The sequence below is a fragment of the Podarcis vaucheri genome (genome assembly GCF_965113315.1).
Source record: "Podarcis vaucheri genome assembly, chromosome: 1".
NCBI lineage: Eukaryota > Metazoa > Chordata > Lepidosauria > Squamata > Lacertidae > Podarcis > Podarcis vaucheri.
The window spans coordinates 124,917,564-124,930,814 of NC_138759.1; the positions used below are offsets into that span (position 1 = coordinate 124,917,564).

A 13,251-nucleotide genomic window follows, 5' to 3' on the forward strand; every position below is an offset into this window, starting at 1 on the left:
CAACTTTGCGGGGGCCCTGGCCCCTCAAATATTTTATGGGGGGCAAAGACCCCTTGGCCCCTAGGAGTGGGCTCCTATGAACGGAGGCCAATCTGAGGGTCTCCTAGAGCTGTTTCAGCAAATAATAAGGGGATGGTATTATTCCCTTTTGCTGCGACCAGCATGAGCGACCAGGTTTTGAAATGCAGCAATGGATTCCTCACTCTGTTCCCCAGTTCCCTGGTGCCCGGCATTTTGATTGCTCTGTAACCATTAGTACTGATATTTCCACTCTTGAGCCCCACTTACTGGATCAGGGCAATTATTTCTGAACTCTGCGTCTTGACAAGCTGAAGCCATAATTATGCTTTTATAAATATCCAGCACAAAGGTCCTTTTGAAACAAGGAGACAGTCTTTTTTTAAAAAATGTGCGTTGTACACGCACAAACATAGCCTATTGTTATTTGCACCTCACATCACAGATAGATGGCAAACACCTTGCTGTCTCACGGGGCCAGCAGAATCTTAATAAGTGAACCTCGGCACATGCCAAAAAAATAAGACGCACTTCATCTTTCCATTGTCTGGCACGCCAACGGCAGAAGCCAAGTGTTTGGCTTCAACATCTCCTCTGAAGCTAACGGGGTCTTGCCTTCACAAAACTCCATTTCCCCAACACAAAGGAAACCACAAGCGGAAGCAATTATACATCCCTTGCCATGTTTTTAAATGATAACACTCCAAGTATTCCTATTCTCAGCGCTAAAGTCAAGCTGTGACAATTTGCACAAGCACTTAAGACTCCTTGCAAATTAGTCCTTCTGGTACAGCAGATCTGAAATGAAATGAAATGAAGACACAGCTCTCCGCCCGAAAAGACAACAGTCGATAAGACCTTAAATAACACTTACATATTATATGTAATATTTCAAAAAATGCTATATTAAGCTCGAACTGGGGCTATATTTTACTGGAGTTTCGAGACAAATTAAAGCCATTTATCATTCTTTAAAAAAACACACCCCACAAACCCCACCACAATCTGTTCTAAAATATCTCATTAACTTTGCATCCAAAGGCAAATGTTGTAATGCGTATTTCTGCTCGGTCTGAAGACACAAACAGCCAGAAAAGAGCTATAAGAAATTATTGGTTTCAGCTTCATGACATGCTGGTCTCTTCTTTTCTTTTTTATTGAATGAACTTGAAGCGCTGTGGATGCTGACTTGATTAACACAAATGTATAGGAGGCAGGCGGTAAGAAAAATTGCAGCCTTCTTTGGGGGAGTTTCCTTGTTAAGATGAAAGGAGGTGTCAGATTTAAAAGCAGCGCTGTCAACTGATTAATGATTTTTTAATCTTTGATTATTCTGCCTTTTAACTGATTAATTGCGGCACTTAAATTGCATGGAATTAATTTAAGCATTGCAAACTCAATAAGTGCATGTATTTTGGGGAACGTGAGGGAAGGCAACTTTTAACCTGAAACCTGAGATAACTCACACTTCTCAGTGTATCTGAAGAAGTGTGCATGCACACGAAAGCTTATACCAAGAACTAACTTAGTTGGTCTTTAAGGTGCTACAGGAAGGATTTTTTTTTACTTCGAATGAACTAAGGCTATTATTCACTGATGGAATATCACATAATTTCCCCAGCATATTTGTGAACAGAGAATACACTCCATCTCAGTGACATATCAGCCATCAGGCATCGCCATCACCAAATAAACAAGTTCAAAGCTGGTCAGTATTGTGTAAGGTCCAGGTTTAAAAGCCACTGAGAGATTTCTGAGCTCTCTCAGCGATAGTTACGTGGTTAGGAAGAGCCAAATAGGTCTGTGGGCAGCATAAGGACACACAGAGAGAAATATGATTCAGTTTGTATTCACTTGAAGGGAAATCTTCCTAAATTCCACTTTGTGAAACAATATGTGGACTGACAGTTGCACTGCTCTGAATTTTGCAATGAAGTTCTCCAACCGAATAATGTATGCAAAATTGCATATATGAGGAGAAAGTGTGTACAAATGCAGATAATCAGCGACCAATTCCTTAACTGAAGCTTGGAATCCTCCTTAAGATAACCCTTCATCACCAAGAAAATAGAGATAGAGATAGAGAGATAGAGATAGTGAACTAAAGATGCAACCACCTATGGTTTCAATTTCACAAATACAGCCAAAGGAAATGTGTCCCTCCACCAAATAAAATAAAATAAACTCTTTCTTCCTAGGGTAGCATAGGGTTAACGCTTACCTGCATAATCCGTTCTTGCGTAATGTCCATCTTCTGACTTTGTAGTGGTGGTTGTGTTATCTGAAAGACAAAACATGTGTTCTGTTTTGCTATGTTCTGCTTGGGTATCTCCTGCTCTGCTAAAGTGTTGTCTTGTAGTTTTAAATCACGGCACCAGGCCGTACCCAACAAAGTTGGCCTGTTTTCGTAAGGACTTCTGCTTGTGGAACAGAATGCCTCCTCCCTCTCTTCCCTGAACCTCCACCCCCCAGAAAAACAATCAGTTGGGGGTTCCCCCCACAAGCCTCTGGAGCAGATTAGGGGGATATGGGTCGCACACATGAACAGAGAGGAGATGGAGTGGAAGTTCCATGGTGGAAATGGAAGTCCTTGCATGAATTCCTTGGACTTCCTTGGATACAACTCAAAGCTCCCACAAGCTAACTTTACTGTACCAGTGAATGTTAACATTGTTGACAAGCAACAAAGGAAACGGGGCAATTGGCAGGCCCCCAGCTGTCTCCAGCCCACTGGTCGGTGTGCTGGGCGAGCTCCAGTCCTTAGTGCAGCATAAATCGGCGACCTGAGCTTCAGAAGCTAGGGCACGCTACTCAGCAGAGTAAACGCTGCGCAAACAGAAGTGGCAGGAGAGGCTGTGTGAGCATATTTACAAGCAGTTTATTCAGCGTACATCAGGACAAAGGAAACATGTCTGATCTCCTTCGTGTCCAAAGCAAAGCAGCAAAAGCTATACACAAACGGAAGTTCCCAGCATCCTGTGCTGGAGTGTAAACAGAAATGTGACACACAACAATCATGCCTGTTCCTTAAGGTGGAACAGAATATCCCAACAAACATAGGGACAGTTCATATGCCCTTCTTGCCCGCTTCCTGTGGGTTGTAATCCAGTGGTACAGTCAAATGTAACATTCTGCCAGGGAGAATTGGGAGGAGGAAGTGACAGAAGAGGCGGAGCAGGGGATCGGGGATGTTGTGGAGCCCTTCCACTGCCCAGGGACAGAGGAAGCGGAAGAGCGGGTGGAGATTAGCCACGAGGAGGAAGGGCTCAGGGATGTTGCAGAGCCCTTCCACCGCCCAGAGGCCCGGGAAGGGAGCTCAGACTCTAGAAGGGAGGGAGCTTTCAAATCAGCACAGACAAGGAGGGAAATGAAACATAAGGGTCAAAGACGTCTCGCGTGATTTCCCCGCCTCCTTTGTTGGCTGGGGAATCGAAGGAAGCCACTCCCCAAATCTGACTCAATGGGTTCGGACACATAATCCAGAACTGTAGCTGTTTCTTGTACATATGTAATAAAAATTAAATATCTAGCCAACTGTGCCGAGGTGTGAATGCGAAGGGGAGACACCACCTTTACACATTCCTTGTTTCCCTAGAGTAGGCACAGGCGGGGGACGTCCAGTCAGTATAACTTCCTGTTCCATTGGTGTGCAGCTTCCTCCCCCTGCATGTGACCTGGGAGATGGGTGTGGCTGACTCCTTAAAAGAACCGAGTCATGCAGCCATTTTCTCATTCTGTTTTGTCTTCCTATTGTCTTGCTGTTCTCTTGCTGCCATGCTGCTCTCCTGCAGCCATTTTGTTCTATTAATGTAATTTTTGCTGTCTGCTGGCTCTCAGCCAGCAGCACATGAGTTCAGTCTCCCTATGAGATGAACTCACTGTTTCTTTGTGTAACTACCAAGTAAAGCCTGCCTTTCTGGGATAAATCGTGAACTGAAATGTGAGTAAAGTTTTTGCTACTTTACTCAGAAAGACTGTCGTGTCTTTATTCTTTTAAGAGGCATTAAAGGGGACACCAGGAAATAACCTTAACTAAGAGATTCAAGGGACGCTGTGGGTTAAACCTGCTGATCAGAAGGTTGGTGGTTCGAATCCCCGCAACGGAGTGAGCTCCTGTTGCTCGGTCCCTGCTCCTGCCAACATAACAGTTCGAAAGCACCTCAAAGTGCAAGTAGATAAATAGGTACCGCTCCGGCGGGAAGGTAAACAGCGTTTCCGTGTGTTGCTCTGGTTCGCCAGAAGCAGCTTAGTCATGCTGGCCACACGACCTGGAAGCTGTACGCCGGCTCCCTCGGCCAGTAAAGTGAGATGAGCGCCGCAACCCCAGAGTCGGCCACGACTGGACCTAATGGTCAGGGGTCCCTTTACCTTTACCTTAAGAGATTCAAACGAATATGCAAACTAGCTTCCAGTTATATTGAGGGGAATTTGCTCTGCTACATCACTTCACTAGCGTGAGTGAAGGAAGGATAATACTTATCCAATATATCCTTTCCTACTATCCTTAACATCCCCACACGTCCTTGAAAAACCAATTCAAATGCTTCAGAAAAGCTACTGGTATAGTCCTGACAAGAGTGCACCACCTCAGATAAATTAGCTGAGGTGGCTCAAGGTTAAACACGTCCCGAATGTGTGAAGCTGTCATGTGCATGGGGATTTTTACCACAGATGCTCATTCAGAGCATAATGCTACAGGCATGAGGTCTGCACCGCATGCCTTGCTGAATGGTTGGGTTGGCTCAAAAACATATGTATTGCTGGTTTTTCAAAGAAAATACTCCTATTCACTGTAAAGGAAGGGCTTTTCCATTCACTTGAAGAGTAGTCTCCATGGTCACAGCTATCTGTCTGATTGTTTAACAAAAGGCAGAATAATGGGTAAAGTCAAATATCTCCTTAACAAATACATACTTTTTCAAAAGCAATACAATGACATAATTGTGAAATTATATATTTTCTACTGTTATAGGTCTGGCTTTTTCTCTTTTTCTCTTTTAAAAAAAGAAACACTGGCATTTTCAACAATCACATCCATTAAAGAAGAATGGATTAAAAGAAGTACATAAATGGGTCACAAAAAAAAATAAAATAAGCATTTTAATATGTAGGTGTAGAAGATGTGGCAGGGTCTATGTGTCTGTAATGACCTTCAGCTTCAGTGGAGATGTTAAAGAGGGGGGGGGATAGTTTTAGAAAATAGTTAAAAGGCCTGTTTTGTGACTCTTCCTGCTGCCCGTCCCAGTGCCTGCATTCATTTCTTTTTTCAGAACCGAACAGAATTTAACTTTTTAAAAATGGCAGAACAAAATCACCCCAGTTTTGATACGGTGATAGAAATAACAGTTATAAAAAAGCCCCCCTTTTAAAAAAAATAATAATAATATCAAAAACGAAGCCCTTGCCCAAACCCCAAGTGGACGTTTTCTTAAATTAAGAGGGCATCTGGCAAGTTGTCACACTTCCAAGAATGGACCATCTGCCTCTGGGATTATGAATGAAATGAAACAGAAACCCAGTGGCCCTGTGGATTCCAGTATAGGCAGCACATACAGAAGGTGACTGCGTGCCTAGTAAGGGCCAATGAGTTCAACGGAGCTTTCCCCCAAGTAAGCTCAACTGAAACCTGGAACGCCTCAGGTTGGAAAATGAGGGAGCTGCTCTTTTGCTTCCAGGAGCGGAGAGGTGTTCATTTTATGCTCCATGCAAGCTACAAACTGAGAACATCCAAATCCTGTGCTCAGAGTAACCTACCGTACTTTTCCGTCTATAAGACGCCCCCCGGCGTGTATAAGTCCCATCGCCGGCAGAAGCTGCCAATCACCCGCCCAAACGCCGAAGCATCAGCCAATCAACACCACCCATTGACACAGCAACCAATAACATGCACATTAGCCACTGACAGCCGCGGCAGCAACCAATCAAACGCCTACCCTATGCACTACCCATGTATAAGACACATTTTAGCATGATTTTTAAAGAAAAAAACAGTCTTATACACGGAAAAGTACAGTATCTCTGTGCTCTGTGGTGGGGGTGACTGAGGGCACTGCCCCTCTAACCTCAGCCTGCCCCCGCAGGGCTGCCTTCTTATTTACAACCACTTTTGGTTGAAATGACCAGGATGGTTGCAACAAATAACAACAACAACAACAACAACAACAACAACAACAACAACAACAACAACAACATATTATTTATACCCTACCCATCTGGCTGAGTTTACCCAGCCCCAGCGACTCTGGGCAGCTCCCAATCGAGTGTTAAAAATAATACAGCATTAAATGGTAAAAACTTCCCTAAACAGGGCTGCCTTCAGATGGCTTTTAAAAATAGGGTAGCTGCGCCATCTGATGGGAGGGTGACGGCTCGGGGGTCGGATAACTCCATACCCTCCAACATGTCTCTAATGAAAATACAGGCATCCTACCTGCTGGTGATTGGCTGCTGGTGCAGCAATTGGGAGGGTGATTGGTGGCTGCTGTCGGTGAGTGGGCAGATGATGGGTGGCTTCAGCAAGGCGTGCAATTGGCAGCGGCAGTCAGGTGGGTGAGCAATTGTGGGCAATCCCCCCAAAAGCTTAAGAACTCTGGGCAATCTTCCCCCATTTCCTTAATTTGGGGTCCCAAAAAATAGGGGTCGTCTTATACATGGAAAAAATATGGCAAATGTTATCACAACCATCAGATGAGATAAGATGTCGAAATCTAAGGCACCGAGAGCTGTTAGTACAGAAGAGCAGAATTCAATCACGCAGAACTGTACAATGGATTGTGCTCCTGGTCAACAAAGATACACCCCCATTTCTTCGATGGGATGTGTAAGAGGAGTCTAATAATAAAGCAGTTTCTTGCTTCCATAGCCCCCGCCTTTTCTTTCTCTTTCACTCACATGAAAGAAAATAAAAAAAAGAACAGGGACCACTCTTGGAAATGAATTTTTGCTTGGAGCATTACCTTGACATCGACCCAAAGACATGACTTCAATTTTCTCCTGTTTCTGGCATGACGCTTCTTTGATCTGGCACGCATTATCATAAGATTTCCCATCGGAAGCACAGAGAGGATTGAAGTTGGTCTGAGAACAGTCAATGTTGCACACGCACCTGGAAGGATGAAAAAAAGGCGAGCGTAAAACTCAAAGAAAAAAACTAGCTATTAAGAATGGGTAGTAGCCCCATTCCCGTTTCTGTAAAGCAGAAATGCAGTAAAACAAGGTTTGCAGTGGTAACTTGACAGGAGTTAAGTAGCATCAAATACAGTTTCCCAGACTTGGGTCTCCAGCTAGAATTCCCACTATTCCTGACCACTGGTCCTGCTAGCAAGGGATGATGGAAGTTGGAGTCCAAAAATAGTTGGGGAAACTGTGATCTAAGAGAACAGAAGAAGGATCCTACTGGTTCATACCAAAGGCCCAGCTAGGCCTGCATCCTATTCTCACAATAGCCAACCCAGATACCTATGGGAGGTCTTCAAGCAGGACTTCAGCACAACAGCAACCAGAGGCTCAGATGTGTAAGAACTTTCCAGTCAGTGCTGCCCAGAGAGAGGACCTCTTTGGTGGTAGTACCCATACCTGTCAACTGTCCCAGAAAGAACGGGACACCCCCCCTTTTTTCTTGTGAGAGGATGGCGGCCAAAATGGCCACTGCTATCTTTTGTGATGTCTCTGCAGAGACATCACCCTGCCAACAAAGGTCTGTATAGTTAAAGCTATGGTTTCCCCAGTAGTGATGTATGGAAGTGAGAGCTGGACCATAAAGAAGGCTGATTGCCAAAGAATCGATGCTTTTGAATTATGGTGCTGGAGGAGACTCTTGAGAGTCCTATGGACTGCAAGAAGATCAAACGTATCCATTCTGAAGGAAATCAGCCCTGAGTGCTCACTGGAAGGACAGATCCTGAAGCTGAGGCTCCAATACTTTGGCCACCTCATGAGAAGAGAAGACTCCCTGGAAAAGACCCTGATGTTGGGAAAGATGGAGGGCACAAGGAGAAGGGGACAACAGAGGACGAGATGGTTGGGCAGTGTTCTCAAAGCTACCAGCATGAGTTTGACCAAACTGCGGGAGGCAATGGAAGACAGGAGTGCCTGGCATGCTCTGGTCCATGGGGTCACGAAGACTAAACGACTAAACAACAACAAATCTTTTGTGATTTCGAGCTGTATTCTCACCCCAAAGTACTTTTTCAAGGCAGCAATCTTACGTGACAACCCAAAATGCTTTTCTTTTGGGGGGTCCACCATCTCACACAGGTCTGGGAAAATGGGAGTTGGAGTCCAATACTTGTGGCTACCATTGGCCTAGAAAAGCTGTTGCATTGAGGTCCAGTGCCCTTTCCCTCCCATTCACCCCTTTTGCTGTGGAAGACTCTCCTATCCTCTGCTTTATATATGAATTAGGGCAGACACGTGAACGACAGCCCCCTCGTGTCTCATTCTGCCCCAAGATGGAAGCAAAGAGAATAACGAGCAGAGAAATGATGAAGCATTGCAATCTTGCAATTTAAAGGATCATTGTGGGGTTTGCAATATGCACATGTTCTTCAATGAAAATTAATGACCTAATAATTTATACAACACAGGACCTATTTGCATGCTTAATTTGGCCACAGTGCCAGCTTTTTTAAAAGTTATGCATTTTGATTTCATAAGTTTTGTCACAATGGGAGGCACCGACCAGATGTCCTCTTCCTTTGCTTGGTTGAGCATGACTGACAATTGCACCGATTCCTACAGGGCCCAGAGCTTTGCATATGCTCGGTTGAATGTGCAGATCTCCTCACTCCAACATTTATAGAAATCGTGCCCACACACCAGTGTTCCCATAATGCACCAGCAACCATTGGGTGCGAGCAGACCTGTGCGGCAAAACTCAGGAGACAACAATTCTCTTGTCTTTTTGTCCACTTGTTGTTGTGATGTCGTTCATTGAGAAAACCTCCCTGAGACTTAGCACAGCTCTCGCTCTCTGTGCACACAAGTGTATGGCTTTGTTACCCGAAATCTCTGCAAGGCTGCAAAAATTAAAAGCCGAGAAATGCTAAATCAGCAGCATTATTAACTTTGCCATGTTGCGCGCCCGCCATATAATTTATGGGGTTCATTACAAGGTATAAATGGTAACAAATTAAAGAACAGAAAGAGGCAGTAGCAATAATATCAATTTGCACATTCAAGAGTGAAATAATGGAAGAAGGGGGCTTCTAAATGTACAGATAAAAGACTAGATTTCAGGGAGGAAAGCCTGAACCTTACAAGCCACATTTCCATGGGCTTTCAAGTGAAATTTCCATGCCTTATGCCAGGCACCCCCAAACTCGGCCCTCCAGATGTTTTGGGACTACAACTCCCATCATCCCTAGCTAACAGGAGCAGTGGTCAGGGATGATGGGAATTGTAGTCCCAAAGCTTCTGAGTTTGGGGATGCCTGCCTTATGCCATGCACAAGATTTCCAAGCAGGTTTGTAGCATCTGCCATGCGCATGGGCATTAAGATGTCAATTCTTAAACTCCTGCATCAGCTTCAGCTCTGCTGAAATCAACAGCACTCTACTTCTTACAACCCATTTCAGGGCAACTCTATACATCTACATGTCTGCTGCATGCAGCAAGTCATATCATGTTGGGGTTGCCGTACGTCTGCAATTTCCTGGACATAGCCAGGAAGATACAACGAGATGGAACCTTTAGAAGACATTTGAAGGCAGCCCTGTTTTAATTGACGTTATATGTTGTTTTAGTTTGCTGGATGGATTCTGCATGTATCCTGTCCTGGGGACTGTATGGCAAATAGCTATAGACCCTCCAAGTGTCCCTATTTTCCAGGGACATCCCTGATTTAGACAAGCTGTCCTGGTTTCTGATTTGATCCCAGAATGTCCCACATTTCCCTATTTTCATTCGAGAAATGTTGGAGGGTATGGTAGGATGCCTGTATTTTCATTAGAGACATGTTGGAGGGTATGGAGTTATCCGACCCCCGAGCCGTCTGAAGGCAATCCTGTATAGGGATCTTTTTTTTAAGGTTTAATGTTTTATTATGTTTTTATATACTGTTTTTTTCGCTCCCTAAGATGCACCTCTTCCCTCTTAAAATCTAAGGGAAAATGTCTGTGTGTCTTATGGAGTGAATGTGTGGTCCCTAGGGCTGGGGGGGGGGAAAGCCAGGCTTCCCCAACCACCAGCCCCACAAGCTTTCCCCCTGGCTTTCCCCCACTGCCAGCCCCACAAGCTCGGGGCTCCCCGACCTGCTCTTTGGGGCTGGTGGTAGGGCAAAGCCGGGCTTCCTCCACCAGTCCCGCCAAGCTCCTGAGCAGCTCTGGGGTAGCCCACAAAGCCTCTGCAGGGCAGCGGGGAGCCTTCATCCCGCTGCCCTGGGGAGGCTTCGCGGGGCTATCCCTGGCTTTTGCGGGAGGTGGGGGAAGGCCATGTTCAAATATATAAAAGGATGTCACATAGAGGAGGGAGAAAGGTTGTTTTCTGCTGCTCCAGAGAAGCGGACACGGACCAATGGATTCAAACTACAAGAAAGAAGATTCTACCTAAACATTAGGAAGAACTTCCTGACAGTAAGAGCTGTTTGACAGTGGAATTTGCTGCCAAGGAGTGTGGTGGAGTCTCCTACTTTGGAGGTATTTAAGCAGAGGCTTGACAACCATATGTCAGGAGTGCTCTGATGGTGTTTCCTGCTTGGCAGGGGGTTGGACTCGATGGCCCTTGTGGTCTCTTCCAACTCTATGATTCTATGATTCTAAGGGACAGAGCGAGGATCTCGCACTTCTCCCACCTCCTGCAAAAGCCCCCAAGAGCCGCATTTTTTTTTCTTGAATTCCCCCCTACCAAAAAAGTAGGTGCACTTTATTTAGCGAAAAATACGGTATGTTGGAAGCTGCCCGGAGTGGCTGGGGCAGCCCAGTCAGATGGGCAGGGTATAAATAATAGAATTCTTATTCTTATTCATATTTGTATTTGTATTCTTGAACAGGATGTCCCTATTTTCATCGGAAAAGTGTTAGAGGGTATACGCTTGTGGAATAGAAGGAGTGCCATTTGGAAGCAAAATGTTTTGAGCTGGCTCTGGTAGCCTGAATCAAATGTATGGCCTTTAAGGACCATAAGAACTTCTCTTCAGAGCTAGAAACTGAACAATGGCAACAAAGAGAGTAAAAATGCATTTTAAGGCGATGGCCTCCTTCTGTGGCTTGAACCTTCCTCTTCAGGAATGAAAGCATACGGGCTAACTTCACAGTCTGTTGGTTCCCCTCCTCGCCACTTCATAAATCATACCTTATTATTTATTGAGAGTGTTTTTTGCCTGTGTAAAAAATAGGAAGAATGAGAGACGGACACATTATAAAGCATGAATGGCTGCAGAAGATTGCCCCTGCAAGGCATTGTTGATGAAGGGTGCTTAAAAAAGAAAAATGAAATGAATATATATATATATATATGAATGAAGGTGGATGTTTGGCAATAAAGAATGGGAGATTGCCCTATTTATATTTCACAGATAATTGCCTAGGAGCACAGAATAATCACCAGCCCTGCCTAAGATGATAAAATGGAGCTCTTCTTTACAATTTTGAATTGAACGGTCCTCTTGAACTAATGCTTGGTCCTTCCTTTCCACAATACAATAATCGAGGCTTAATCAGAAACGACTGGATGGTTTCTATGTATATGACAAGCAAGGCTGTTATCCTATAGCTCTGGTGAGGCGAAAACAAATTAGTGAGTGAAACAGCAAGTGGAGTATTATAGGGACTTGTCCACCCATTGATTTTCCTTATCTCCCAGGGATAATTTGTACACTCCTACGTCTTTCTAATCATGTGGAAACATCACCAGAGCACCCAAAACACTTTTGAATCACCTCTCCAAAGCTTAAAGCAGCTTACAATAAAGCTAAGATATCTAAAAGCTTAGAAGTGGCATCAAAACAGGTCCCAAATTCAAGCAACAGCGCCTACAGCAGGGGTTGCCATCAACTCTGGTCCTCCAGATTTATGATAAACAGAAACTGTCCTTCACCTACTGGGTTTGTTCTGATGGTAAGGTAAAGGGACCCCTGACCATTAGGTCCAGTCGCTGACGACTCTGGGGTTGTGTGCTCATCTCGCTCTATAGGCCGAGGGAGCCAGCGTTTGTCCGCAGACAGCTTCCGGGTCATGTGGCCAGCATGACTAAGCTGCTTCTGGAGAACCAGAGCAGCGCACGGAAACGCCGTTTACCTTCCCGCCGGAGCGGTACCTACTTATCTACTTGCACTTGATGTGCTTTCGAACTGCTAGGTGGGCAGGAGAGGTAAAGGTAAATGTAAAGGTACCCCTGACCATTAGGTCCAGTTGCAGACGACTCTGGGGTTGCGCGCTCATCTCGCTCTATAGGCCGAGGGAGCCGGCGTTTGTCCGCAGACAGCTTCTGGGTCATGTGGCCAGCATGACTAAGCCGCTTCTGGCGAACCAGAGCAGTGCACAGAAACGACATTTACCTTCCCGCCGTTTACCTTCCCGGAAACTGTCCTGCACCTACTGGGTTTGTTCTGATGGTACCTAACTAATATCAATAATGAATGTAACTCCAAATTTGGTCTCTCTCCCTCTCTGTGTATGTGAATGAGTAAGAGAGATTATAAACACCACTAAGGTGAAAAAATATTCATCAGGGTACCCAAAATGGTGCACCTCCAGATATTGTTTGAGTCCAGCTGGTGTTGGATTCCAACTCTCAACACTGCACTGTTGAGATGATGGGAACAACATCTCAAAGGTACAACATTGTCCACCCCTGCCTCAGATGCTGGTACAGAAAAGCCATAAGTGGGCAATTCATTGGTCTTTTTGGTAAAAGATGGTCCACACAGAAGTGCATCCCTTTGAGTGTCATGGGATAATAATAATAATAATAATAATAATAATAATAATAATAATAATAATGTATTATTTATACCCCACCCATCTGGCTGAGTTTCCCCAGCCACTCTGGACGGCTCCCCACCCAATATTAAAAACACAATACAGCATTAGATAGACATTAAAAATTTCCCTAAACAGGGCTGCCTTCAGATGACTTTTAAAAGTAAGATAGTTGCTTATTGTCTTGACATCTGCTGGGAGGGCATTCCACAGAGCGGGCGCCACTACCAAGAAGGTCCTCTGCCTGGTTCCCTGTAGCCTCACTTCTTGCAGTGAGGGAATTGCCAGAAGGCCCTCGGTGCTGGACCTCAGAGTC

General features: G+C 44.9%; 1 protein-coding gene across 1 annotated transcript in view; it reads right to left on the bottom strand.

Moving 5' to 3' along the window:
• The window catches only part of LOC309524974 (tomoregulin-2), a 59,615-nt gene extending 52,488 nt beyond the window's left edge, over positions 1 to 7,127 (bottom strand). The window contains exons 1-2 of the mRNA XM_082210253.1: positions 6,975 to 7,127; positions 2,240 to 2,299 (exon numbers count right to left, since the gene is read on the bottom strand). Of these exons, the coding sequence (XP_082066379.1) occupies positions 2,240 to 2,299; positions 6,975 to 6,996 (82 nt within the window). The 5' untranslated portion in view covers positions 6,997 to 7,127. The remainder of the gene's footprint in view (positions 1 to 2,239; positions 2,300 to 6,974) is intronic.
• Between the last annotated feature and the right edge of the window lie 6,124 nt (positions 7,128 to 13,251).